Source organism: Berghia stephanieae, chromosome 2 (assembly GCF_034508935.2).
Source record: "Berghia stephanieae isolate SIO BIC M18660-M18661 chromosome 2, UCSD_Bste_1.3, whole genome shotgun sequence".
NCBI classification, from domain to species: domain Eukaryota; kingdom Metazoa; phylum Mollusca; class Gastropoda; order Nudibranchia; family Aeolidiidae; genus Berghia; species Berghia stephanieae.
The window spans coordinates 45,057,106-45,069,605 of NC_088361.1; the positions used below are offsets into that span (position 1 = coordinate 45,057,106).

General features: G+C 35.7%; 1 protein-coding gene across 2 annotated transcripts in view; it reads right to left on the reverse strand.

The window, feature by feature from the left end:
* The window catches only part of LOC144964967 (uncharacterized), a 113,227-nt gene that overhangs the window by 7,854 nt on the left and 92,873 nt on the right, over positions 1-12,500 (reverse strand). For both annotated transcript variants that reach the window (XM_078899783.1, XM_078899782.1), the window contains exons 42-47: positions 10,169-10,183; positions 8,764-8,946; positions 6,296-6,455; positions 4,352-4,452; positions 2,021-2,140; positions 1,118-1,258 (exon numbers count right to left, since the gene is read on the reverse strand). In XM_078899783.1, the coding sequence (XP_078755909.1) occupies positions 1,118-1,258; positions 2,021-2,140; positions 4,352-4,452; positions 6,296-6,455; positions 8,764-8,946; positions 10,169-10,183 (720 nt within the window). The remainder of the gene's footprint in view (positions 1-1,117; positions 1,259-2,020; positions 2,141-4,351; positions 4,453-6,295; positions 6,456-8,763; positions 8,947-10,168; positions 10,184-12,500) is intronic.

Below are 12,500 nucleotides of genomic sequence, written 5' to 3' on the forward strand. Positions count from 1 at the left end.
ATGGCGTTATATGGCCTAGTGGTATGACATTCGCTTTCATATCCGAAGGTCATGGGTTCGAGCCTCGCTCGGCGCATAGCTGAGTCTTTGGAAAAGGCTCTTTACTCATATTCTCTCATCGTACTCAGGTGTAAAATGAGCACCGTTAACAGCGTTGTCTCTGTCGGTAAAAAGCAATATCACGATACAGGCTTAATGTCCCAATCTACATGTTACGTGTTGCTGTTGGTCAAAGCACTTTGAGTACGTTTAGTAGATATTGTTCTATGCAACAACTCAAGTTCTTTTTGTTTTGTTTCATTTTGTTTTGTTTTTTGGTCGGCGGATCAAACCTTTGAAGTACGATTTTCGCGATCGGCGGATCAAATTTCTGACGTCAATATACGAGCTTTACGAACCATGTTTTATTTGATTTTATGTGGATCAGACCACTGACGTCATCTTTTATAGACCTGGAACGAAATTGACGTCTTCCAGCTCTTCAGTTGACAGCCATATAAGTTATTAGATCTCTTTATCTTCTATCAATCAGACTATAAATGTCTAAGGTTACACATAGTTTTGTGTGTTGGTAAGGTTTATCCGGCTGGCGGATATTATGAGAATTTTACCTAAATGCATAACACTAATAGAAAAAATTAATCACATTGCAAAAAATCTAAAGTGTTCTATGTCTTATCCTTTTCAATCTAAATTCATTATTTGGGGCCGCGTGGCTCAGCGGTACGGTCTCCGCTTCGTACCCGAAAGGTACCGAGTTCGATTACCCGCTGCGCTGTGTGGCCTTGAGCAAGTCACCTCGCCCTAGCTCAATTTGCGGCACCGCACTGCGGCTGACGCCTGGGTTATTCCAGTCTTCCCATGGAATAGACCCTAGAGACAAATTTCCCCCATGGGATGAATAAAGGGAATTTTATTTTATTTATTTTATTTTTTGGGACCGACAACTCGAAATAATGGCATTTTGAGGCGATGGGCCACAAGAAATTAATTCATCTTTTAAAGTGTTTTCAAAGAAGTTTAAGATCTCAACAAGTGTGTATGAAAGGTGTCAGACAAAGCAAGAAAGAAAAATACATGCAAAAAATAACCCCTAATAATCAGTGGAAGAACTTACTTTTCAGATGGCACATATCGCAGGTCTTGGTACAGTATTGGAGAGCAAAGATTTTATGTTTTTTGCACATGTTCGGCTCCTTGGCAACAAGCTTTGGACACTGACTCTGTAGCAAATCCTCACACAACGTGCTGTTTTCGTCTGAAATTATTTAAATTAAGACTTGTATTTAATTGATGAAAGCATAAACACTTCTAGAATGATGCTTGGTTTAATAGAGAAAATATTAGTGAAGACTCTTTTTATGTGAGTAATGAGCCTAAGGGCTATCCTAGAAACGATCATGCACTATATAAACCTCTTTTATTGTTATTGTCTTTATCATTACCGTTATTATTATTACTATTATGATTATTATTATCATCATTATTATTATTATTTTCATTATTATTATTATTATTATTATTATGATTATTATTATTATTATTATTATTATTATTATTATTATTATTATTATTATTATTATTATTATATTATTATTATATTATTATATTATTATTATTATTATATTATTATTATATATTATTATTATTTCAATTATTATATATTATTTATTATTTATATTATTATTATATATTATTATTATTATTTTCATTATTATTATTATTATATTATTATTATCATTATTATTATCATATTATTCAATTATTATTATCATTTTAATATTATTATGATTAATCATTATCATATTAAATATTCATACCAAATATATTTTTAATAATCATATGTAAAGATTGTAAATTTATGTGGAATATGGATAAAAACATATGTAAGTTAACTATGGGGAAGGAAGATATATGTAGTAGAGAGAGAGAGAGAGAGAGAGAGAGAGAGAGAGAGAGAGAGAGAGATTGAAGATATGTAACATGAAGGCAGGGTGGGGACGGGGGCGGTAGAACTAACCTCTGGCTTGTGTTTGACAAACAAATGCTTCCGTTCTCTTTTGGGACCTGTCGCACCATATATTAGTTTGTGATTTCATCACAACACAGTCCTCATTACCATCCCAATTATTCGGCTCTCCTGTAATATTGACATATGTAGAAGATTATATATATTTATCTTCTTTTAAAAAATGAAACTGATATGTTATATCGCCCAAGTTACACTAAATATGTTTGAAGCGACTTATGGGTAGGGTGGTAAGGGGGGGTGGGGGGGGGGAGGCAAGCCCATCGTAACACGTACCATGTAGGGCGACACACACAAATGACCCATAGCAACTATTAAAATAATATTTTTGTTTTCCACTGGACTCAACATTGCGCTGTCCAGATCAAAATTTGTAAGATAGATTACAGCAAGTGGGTTTAATGAGTTCACAGTACTTGTATATTATCAGTTAAACTTGGTCATTATATTGAGTACTAGGAAATAAATTCCTTTGATCGGTGTTAAATCTACTTGGTATTTGGGGATAAAAGCATCAAAATATAGTTGGTATTTATTATTTGAACGTACGGTATTTGTTATTTGGGCGTGCAGGATTCTTTAGACGTACGACCTTTGATTATTTGGGCGTAAAAACTGACCTTTGGTTAAAGGAATTGTGGGAACAGTTTACAATAGGATATAAAACAGAGTTGTTTCTGATCAAACCGGAATTCCACCTTTGATTCTATTCTGGATTCTACAGTCTATTTGATTCTATTCTACTTTTTGCATTATGCTACAAGTTCAAGCATCATACTAAGAATCTTTGTTTTACGGCCTTAGAAATATTCCACGTATATTGAAAATGGTTACATGGGCAAAGTCGATTAACATTTGGATTGATTTTACGGATTTGGAATTTATGAAACTGATTGAATTATGACCATGCTATTTGATTTGGTTTGCGGATTTATCACAACAAATAAAGCAGTAAGAAATGAAACTTGGAATTTGGACTTATATTTGAATGTCTTGATGTTGTACATTCAATTATCATCATTGGCTCTTGAACTCTTTTGTCATTATTAACATCTACCACACAAGGCAAAGGAATATCATTACCATCTATCAAAAAGCCACTATACGATCATAAGCCATTACATATGTGTGCAACTACGCCACAAATTGAATGTCCTAAATAGATATTTCATTGACATAATATTTATTCAAATTTCATTGTGTCCAAAATAGTTTAACATGGAACTACGAGCAACGTAAAGAAGTCGAAGAAGAATTACAGCAATGACAATATAAAAACATGGTCTTGGAAAAAATATTAAAGTCTATTAAATGATATTTTAAGGCATGTACAAAAAAAATACGTGTAATAATAAGCAAGACAAAAATAATCACCTGAATATCTATCTATCATTTGTGTGTGTGGGTGTGTGGAAAATGCAGATAGCTCACTTGGTAGAGCACTTAAGTCATTAGCTCTAAGGCTGTTGCACTATGAAAAAATAGATTTAAAATCTTGGAAATCTCATCCTTCCAATATGGATTTGAGAAGTTTGAGAGTTCATGACACACTGAGGGCTACTTTAACCCAACGATAGTTGAAGGACAATTTTTTTGGTCGAAATCTTAAATACGCGAAGTACCAGGATTAAGAGTTTTTGCCAAGTTAAGAGTGATTTTAAGAAATCGATATTTGTGGAACGCGGTTTCTGGCAAAAATGTTAATACTCGAAGTATCCGGTTAGAACTATTATTTTGGGGTTTTATTAGCCCGAGATAAGGATCATTGTAATCGATCGATATTTTAGGACAAGTTCCATGGCCAACATTTTCAAGATTTTGAATTTTCTTTTCAAAATCGGTCAGAATGCTGGTATACTATTGAGCTTACTTCCTGTTCCTCTTTCCACTAACAACGATTTGTCTTCGCGGGTTGTTTGCAATAAATTATTTCTATATCCACCGAACAACAAGCAATTATTTCTGCCTGGTCAGTGCTATAGCAGTCTGAATAGAAAATCCGGTTCCATACGTCTGCATGGCACGGGACAAATATTTTAAAATATTCTTTTATTAGTCTCCGTAGCTCAGTTTGGAGAGCACTTGCTTCAAACGCAAAGGGGCCTAGTTTGATTTCGGGCGAAGTCGAGATTTGTTTCTTACGTCTTTGTTAACCCTGTAATGATTGGGTAGCTTGGTCTGTTAGACCTGTCTGAAAGTACTTTGCGATAGACGCATCTTGTCCAAATGGTAGTAGACAATTGCTATGATAAGAATCAATGGATATTTGAAGAATGCGTGTATCTTCAGAGTAGGCATTTGAATGGTTACAAGATAACATACCTGGTCCCCAGTTGGTCCATGTGACATCTCCTCCATCTTCCCTCTTCCATCTGCCTTCAGTTTCAATATCATTGATCCCAATCCAGACTGCCTTACCGTTCCTATTGGATGAGATCATATATAATTGACTCTAAAGGGTATTTGATGCTACGCGTTTAGGTTAAATACTCACTTCTGTCAGCCGGATATAACGTACCAGCACACACGAAATATGTTTATCCATGAATGTCTACAGAAGAAAAGAAGTCCACTACATTATATCAATCAGACTATAAATGTTCAAGGCTACACATATTTTTGTGTGTTGGTCGTTATATCCAGTTGGCGGATGTGTTGAGTAAATTTGAAAAAGAATGCATTTGTATTAGTAACGATAGCAAGAACCTCAATCTAGAGCTAAATCAGAAAGTCTTCAGAGACACCCCCCCCCCCCCCCCCACATACAAGTGTTTCTGTTCTTTTAAAACTCTTAGGGCTGGACCACACCTGGGTCCTTCTCCATTTCTTTTTGCCGACACATGGGTTTGAACCCACAATCTTCGAATCTAGATCTAAGTCTGGCGTATTTTGTATGTGCTCTTATCCATTACCCCATAATTGTGGTCAAAGCGCTTTACAAGGACTCCTTAGCGAAACTCAAAACACGACATGTACGAAAGAATTATGAGAATATCTTTGGGTTTTTTTTTTTGTTTTTTGGGGGGTTTTTTGTTTTGCTTTTCTATCGATGATCTTTTCACTTGCTCTCTTACCAGATGTCAATGTGACATGACCAGTTTTGAGATCCATCTCTTTCTAGAGTGACATTAACCCTCTCCTTACCAACCATTTTCAGAATTGTCCCCAAAATTTAACACCAACCCAACACAGAAATACATTTCTAACTCGCATAGTAAAGCGACAAGTACATTCTATACATAATTCTGTTCAGCTATACAACACAATATCGAGTGTTCATGGCTATAACACAAGACTTATTCTTAAAATTTTGAGGTGTACAAAAGAATCAGAACAATAAAAGTGTTGGTTTCCATCGTAACGAATGTGACGATATTCATATGGTTGGTAAGGAGAGGGTTAAGTGCATATTACTCAAAATCTCATCTATCAGGCTATTCTAACATTAAATTCACTTTAGACATTTGTATCACTCAGAATGAACTCTCTCCTTACCAGCCATTTTTATGATTTTGTCTAAAAAATAGTTTTTTCTTACTCAAACAGAAAAGCAACAAATACATTCTATGCATAAAATTGATCAGCAAAATGAACTCTACAACACAGTGTCGCGTTTTTATAGCTACAATAAAACATTTTTCTCTAAATTGTGTGATTTACAAAAGAAATCTGAATGATAAAAGTGCTGGTTGGATCGTAACGAATCTGACGATTTTCCTATGGTGGTTAAGGAGAGGGTTAAGTGCATATTACTCAAAATTTGAGTCAAAATCTCATCTAACAGGCTATTCTAACTTTAAATTCACTTTAGGCATGTGTATCACTCAGACTTAATACCCGTGTGACACGGCGGGTTATAAATTACCTCATCCTAGTTCATAGGACCTAATAAGACAAATAGCTGCATTTGAATAGGATTCAATAGTCTGATGTCACGTCCTCCCAGCAACGAGCAGCTTGGTTCTAAACAAAGAAAATCGGTACTTTTTTTTCTTCATGCAGGCTAGAACTTTTTCACATGCCATGTGATCAGAATATATATAAAAGTCAAAACATGATCAGATTTATAATTGTTTTTCTCCTCTGGATACACTATTATGCTCGCCGGAGAAATATTTCATAAGGGCGTCCGCCATTGTTCCGATAGTTTAGAGGCAGTAAGTTACTATGCGTCATTACGTGGGAAGTGACGTCACGACTGTTGAAGGCCATTGTAGGGTTTAATTAAAATTACATAATGAAATAAAGGATATGGCAAATTTATACCTCATTCTGGCGATAAAGTCATTCTCCATAGGGCTCATTGGTGAGGCGAGGAATCCTCCAGCATCTTCTTTACAATATTTGAGTGCATCAATGTACGACAACTTTTTATCTACAAATGCATAGCATTTGTTTCTGAAGTAGTCATATCCACTTGGACATACTGTAAAGAATGATGGACGAAGATTGTTATTTCTTGCATTAGATAACCAGTTAAAGGCCAAACAGAACTTTTCACTAAATTTTTCACATTATTTATATGGATTATAATTGTATTTCTATTCGTTTACAGGAAGAAATAACAAATGCAGGAAAGTCTAGAAGACTAAGATGAGAATTATTATTATCATAGTCATAATTCACATTTTTCCTCCTCCTCCTCCTTCAACTCCTCCTCCTCTTCTTCTTCTTCTTCTTCTTCTTCTTCTTCTTCTTCTTCTTCTTCTTCTTCTCCTTCTTCTTCTTCTTCGTCCTCCTCCTCCTCCTCCTCCTCCTCATCATCATCATCATCATCATCACTCTCACCACCACCATTATCATCATCATCATCATCATGATTATCATCATCATCATGATTATCATCATCATCATCATTATCATCATCATCATCATAATCATCATCATCACTATCACCATCATCATCATCATCATTATCATCATCATCATCATCATGATCATCATCATCATCGTTATTGCACTTTGAATTATTACATGACTATTTTTGTTATTTACTAACCATATTATCTATATGAGAGTTTAAGTGTCACTTCAGAATTTAGTTATATATACATTGCATTATTCTTTAAAAAGTAAAAAAAAAAGTAATTCTTCAGAGCCATACGACCCTTGGAACCACAGTTTATCCCGGTTTCTATAGCGTGAAACGGACAATAGCGATTGCTTGTTATTCATTGGATAGGAAGCTAGTCTATCGCAAAGTACTTTCCACCAAAACTATCAGACTCAGCTACCCATTCACTGCTGGGTGGACAGGGGGGGGGGTCAGAAAAATATATTGACTGCACCCGGGATCGATCTCAGTCCCTTTTTGTATAAAGCGACTGCTCAACCAACCGAGCTATCAGGATCCCCATTATTCTTTACATATCCAGTATCTTACTTCATATTTCTCATTTTGCTTATCTTGACTTTGGTACTTCTTACTTTCAATATACACATAAAATTGCATTCTCTCTCACCACAATTCATCTCACTCTTTGTTATATTAAGATACTCTCAGCATGCCTATCTTTTGTAACAAGTGAATAAAAAACCATATTACACGCGTGTGCCGCTCACAATCAGCCAATACCGGCAATGGGAAAATTAAGTGTGAAGATCTTGAAGACAGGCCCATCATTCACCTCTCATCATCGTTAGAAAAAAAAAACACATGGGGATTGAAACCCAGGTCGTACGAGCATTATTAAACAAGCATCATACAACGAAACATTCTCTTCCAAAAAAATATCTTACAAGGAGGAAATGTTTTTGTCCCGTTCATTGGCGTGATTCAAAATAAAGGGTAAGTAGAATACACTGATCTAATTTTCTTAAAATTTCTTTCTGATCTCCAGACTGTATCAACAATTTTTCTGCATACTCTTAACTCTCTCTACCTATGATGTTGATATGCATGGTATCATTATGAAATGGATACATGTAATTCAATCATACTTTACAGTATCATTGTTTATCTATTGCAGTCTGGTAATTCTTGAGGCTTGAGTCCCACTCATTTGTATAACTTGATGCTATCTCGGCGTTGGCACTATAATTATGTTACTTAAAATATTGCTGGGTCTATATTTATCACGTTCACGAATTAGACTATTTTAAATATTATTACGTTTGTTTAGCCGTTTTTACCATTTGAATAATATGCTATTGGGTCTGACTTTAGACCCTAGGTCTACCACTGTCTGAGAGCACACAAGTCCCTCCGACAGGCCAAAGAAGTTAACACGGGGAAATCTGACGGCCTGTTTATATTTATCATATCAATCCAGATTTCAATCCCTTCCTAGTATGGACCTAGGAGGACCAGTCCAACCTCACACCATTGCAATAAATGCACCCCTACAATCAAGACTGCCACTAAGATAAGATTTTTTTTGTGTGACGTGGCCAATGATGCAAAACAAACAATAAGAAATATGCAAATAGGTACATTAATATTTCTAACAGGATAAATCAGATTTACTTTTATTGTCAATTGTAATTGGGACTGGAACTTGTTTTTTTTATTCATTACTTATTGTATTGTGAAGGTTATATCATTAGACAGCTATACGGGTCGTTAATCATTGCTGTTTAATATTTCATGTAATATGTAACGGGGAAATCATAGGATTTGCAGACCTTTATTTAATCTAATTTAATTAATAGGGCGATTCTGGGAGTGCAGGAGTTTCTAACCTATGTAAAACGCTCGAGTTGACAGAGAGGTTGAATAATAACTTATATCATACCCGAGCAAGCCTGACCAACCGGTGACCAATGACCGCTGGTCAAACAAGTTGTTACTGCTCCAGTTACTTTTGAACCCTTGCAGTGTATTTTCACTTTTTCTCCCACTTTATATTCACTTTTCACATTGTCATGTATCACTCCATCCGATGGGATATTAGGCTTTGGACATCTGACTTTGGAAACTGAGAACGTTTAAAAATGATTATAGTAAACAAAACTGAATAGAATATATATTTGTTCGGCTATGTGGTCTAGTGGTAAGACATTCGCTTTCGGATCGGAAGGTCCTGTATTCGAGCCTTGCTCGGCGCATAGTTGAGTCCTTGGAAAAGACTCTTTACTCACATTCTCTAACCGTACTCAGGTGTAAAATGAGTACCTGGCCGTTTACAGCGTTGTCTCTGTCCGAAAAAAATTGTAACAGGCTTCATGTTCCATCCTATATGTTAAGTGTTGCTGTTGGCCAGGAACACCTTGTAAAGCGCTTTGAGCACATTTAGTGGATATTGCGCTATACAAAAGCTCAAGTTTTTAAAACAGACCAAATGACAAACACGGACCATTTCAGCCAACAACAACAACAACAACAGCAACGAGCAATGAAAACTTGATTTATATATTCGTGTTTTCACTGTTTTCAGTTGTTGTAAGCTGAAGAAGGGTTTTGAGCCGAATAGTTCCATGTTTGGAATTTAGTTACTATTTGAAGTTGTTTTGAGATTGATGTAAACGCCATTAAAAATGTTCTTCCCTGTCACGTGTGTTGGAAACAACAACAAACAAAAATTGTATAAATAGTAAGCCCTTGGCTTAGAAGAGCACAACGTTGCCATCCGGAAGTATAACGGACCAACACACAACACTGTGTAAACATGAACTTTTATAGTCTGGATAATACAGTTAAGTGAGAAGTACTCATAAACGCGGATGGCAAAAAGCAATAACAAAGGTCCCAATGACGTCAACTTCATTATATATATAATACACACACACACACACACACATACACACAGAGTTTTTGTGTAATTCTTTTTGTCTGTTCATTGTTGTAATCATATTATTTTTATTTAATGTAGAATCATTTACTTTCTGTTATGATTTTGATTTAAAAAGGTGTGTTTTATTAATCTTTCAAAGAAAGATAATCTTTGCCTGTTGTTCATAGCCAGCAACTTATGTTTACATTGACGTGTACTTATGTGCAGGTCTGATAACCCAACTTGTTTTGGTCTCATTGTTGTAAAGGACAAAATAACTCATCAAACCATCGCAAAATATTCTACATTACAACAATGTTAAAACAATCCCATAATTGTGTCCGTTTGTCAGACCTGCAAACGTGTGCACGTCGATTTGATGTGTAACAACAGTCCAGTGTAATTGTTGCTTGTATTTTGTACTCACCGTCTTTCTCTTGCTCTGAATGGAGAGAAAATGGGTCAAATGATTGAGAAACTTCAAAACTCATCCAATATATTTTACAAAATCATCATCAGCCTCCTCATCATCATCATCATCATTACCATCATCATCATCATCATCATCATCATCACCATCATCATCACCATCATCGTCATCATCATCATCATCATCATCATCATCATCATCAACAACAACATCAACATCCTCACAAACTCTTTATATCCACCAAGCCTAAACACTGAGATTCCATCCCCCATGTGTCGGTCTTTGTGATTATTTTTGTTTGGTTGGTTGTTTTTTGTTTTGTTTTTTGCTTTTTTTTTTTTGTTTTAAAGATTTTACGGTGCTTGCAATACATTTAGGTCATATCATCGCCAGTAAAAAGGAAGAAAATTGGATAGTGAAAAGATTCTAGATTTACAATTAAAAGGACTTGAGGAAAAATTAAGACAAAGGGGAGTGGTTCCAATAGGGAACAAATTTAGAGCCCAAGAGCACAATATCAATGTACTTAGTTTGAGATCAACTAAATGTCTCACCCAGACACCAGCACAAGATCCCACTCAGAAGAATACACTCAAATGTTTAATTTATACATTCAAAATAACAAATATAACAATACATAACAGAGAGATTGTTTACAAGGGAAAAAAATATCATCTCCATAAACAATAACTACGCATTTGTCTGTTTCCCTCGCAGCCAAGCACTATGGCCAAGGCCAGGGCAAAACCAAGTAATCTCATTCCAAGACAAAGACCGAAAGCAAATGGAAAACAGATATAAGGGGAAAGACACAGTAAGTGCCACCCTGCCCACTATGGGAGGCCAGGAACCCCACCCAGGTGATTAATTTTGGTCACTAATCAAGGGATTGAATTTGGCAGCAAACGCATTTACTACATTGGGTGAATGCGTTTGCCACCTACTTCAGTCCATTGAGCAGTGCCTTAGTAAATAATAACAATGATACACTGTTATCAATTAATGCTTTACGTTCAGATGAAAGACTCACATAATCCGTACGCAGGATAAAACGTACCAACACACAAAACATGTGTAACCTTGATAGTATGATTGATAGAATTAAGTGAGAACTACTCATCAAAATGGCTGTCTAAAAGCAATAACAATGAGCTGAGTAACGTCAATTATGTTCCATCTATAAGTGCTGTGGCTTAATGTTTTAATCTGTGTCGTGTGAATTGTTCAATATTAGGAAAATATCAAGCTCTTTGAAAGATTGATTTTCATTTCAGTTGTCCTCATTTTAAAAATCACTGATTTAGGACATAAGTCAAAATCGGTCACAAACGCATTTCCGTGTTGCATTTATACAGTTGAATAAAGTAATATATCTTGTTATTTGTCGAATGTCTTAAATATTCCAATGGTGTTATATAGAGACTAGTACTATTTTAAAAACCCAGCCTACCCCCAATACGCGCGCACACACACATACACACACACACACACACAGACGCACACACACACACACACACACACACACACACACACTATATTTCAAGTATTATTATGATCAACTTCTACAATATTGTTTCGAGCATCCATTCTCATCAGGAAGTGAAAGTTAAAGTAGATGTTTGTACTTTTTCGGCTTCGCGGTTATGTTGGTTCGTAATTTGTGTTTGTTTCTATGTCTGCATGAAGATGTTAGTTCGTTTCTTTTGTTAAGTGTAGCCATATTCGGTTTTGCGATGATGAAGAATTTTTCTTCCAAGCAAAGGTTGCAAATCTTAGAAGAGGGGGACTACGACTGTGCTCTGGAGATGATTTTCAATGTAATGTTGTGTTGTATGTTTTTGTCTTTGAGGTTCCAAATGTGTTCCCTTAGTGTCGTAGAATGTCGTTTGTGTATATTTTTGAAGGAAGATTTATGCAGGTTGTATCTGGCTTTGAATAACACTCAGTGAGGCCAATGTATGTTTCTTGCTTCGGTGTGTCTTGGCGTCTAACTCTGGTTTGAGATATAACGTTCAGAGTCAGACAATTGCTGTTAAGTGGGCATGTTGCCTGGGTCCTGTAGTTGCAATTTACTCTAGGTTGTTGTTGGGCTGAGATGGCTGTGGCTAGTTTTCGTTTGTCGTTGAAGGAAATAATTTCTTGTATATATGGCATGCAGGTGTATCCTATTTTGATGGTGTTTTTGTGCATGATGGGGTGTAGCTCGTGACCTGGAGGGAAGCCTTTTTCTAAGTAGATTGAAGAATGTGTTGCCGATAGAGGTTTTCATGTTCTTCCGGTAGGGTGGGTTGAACCATGTTATATTACAGATATACTTGAAATATTTTAT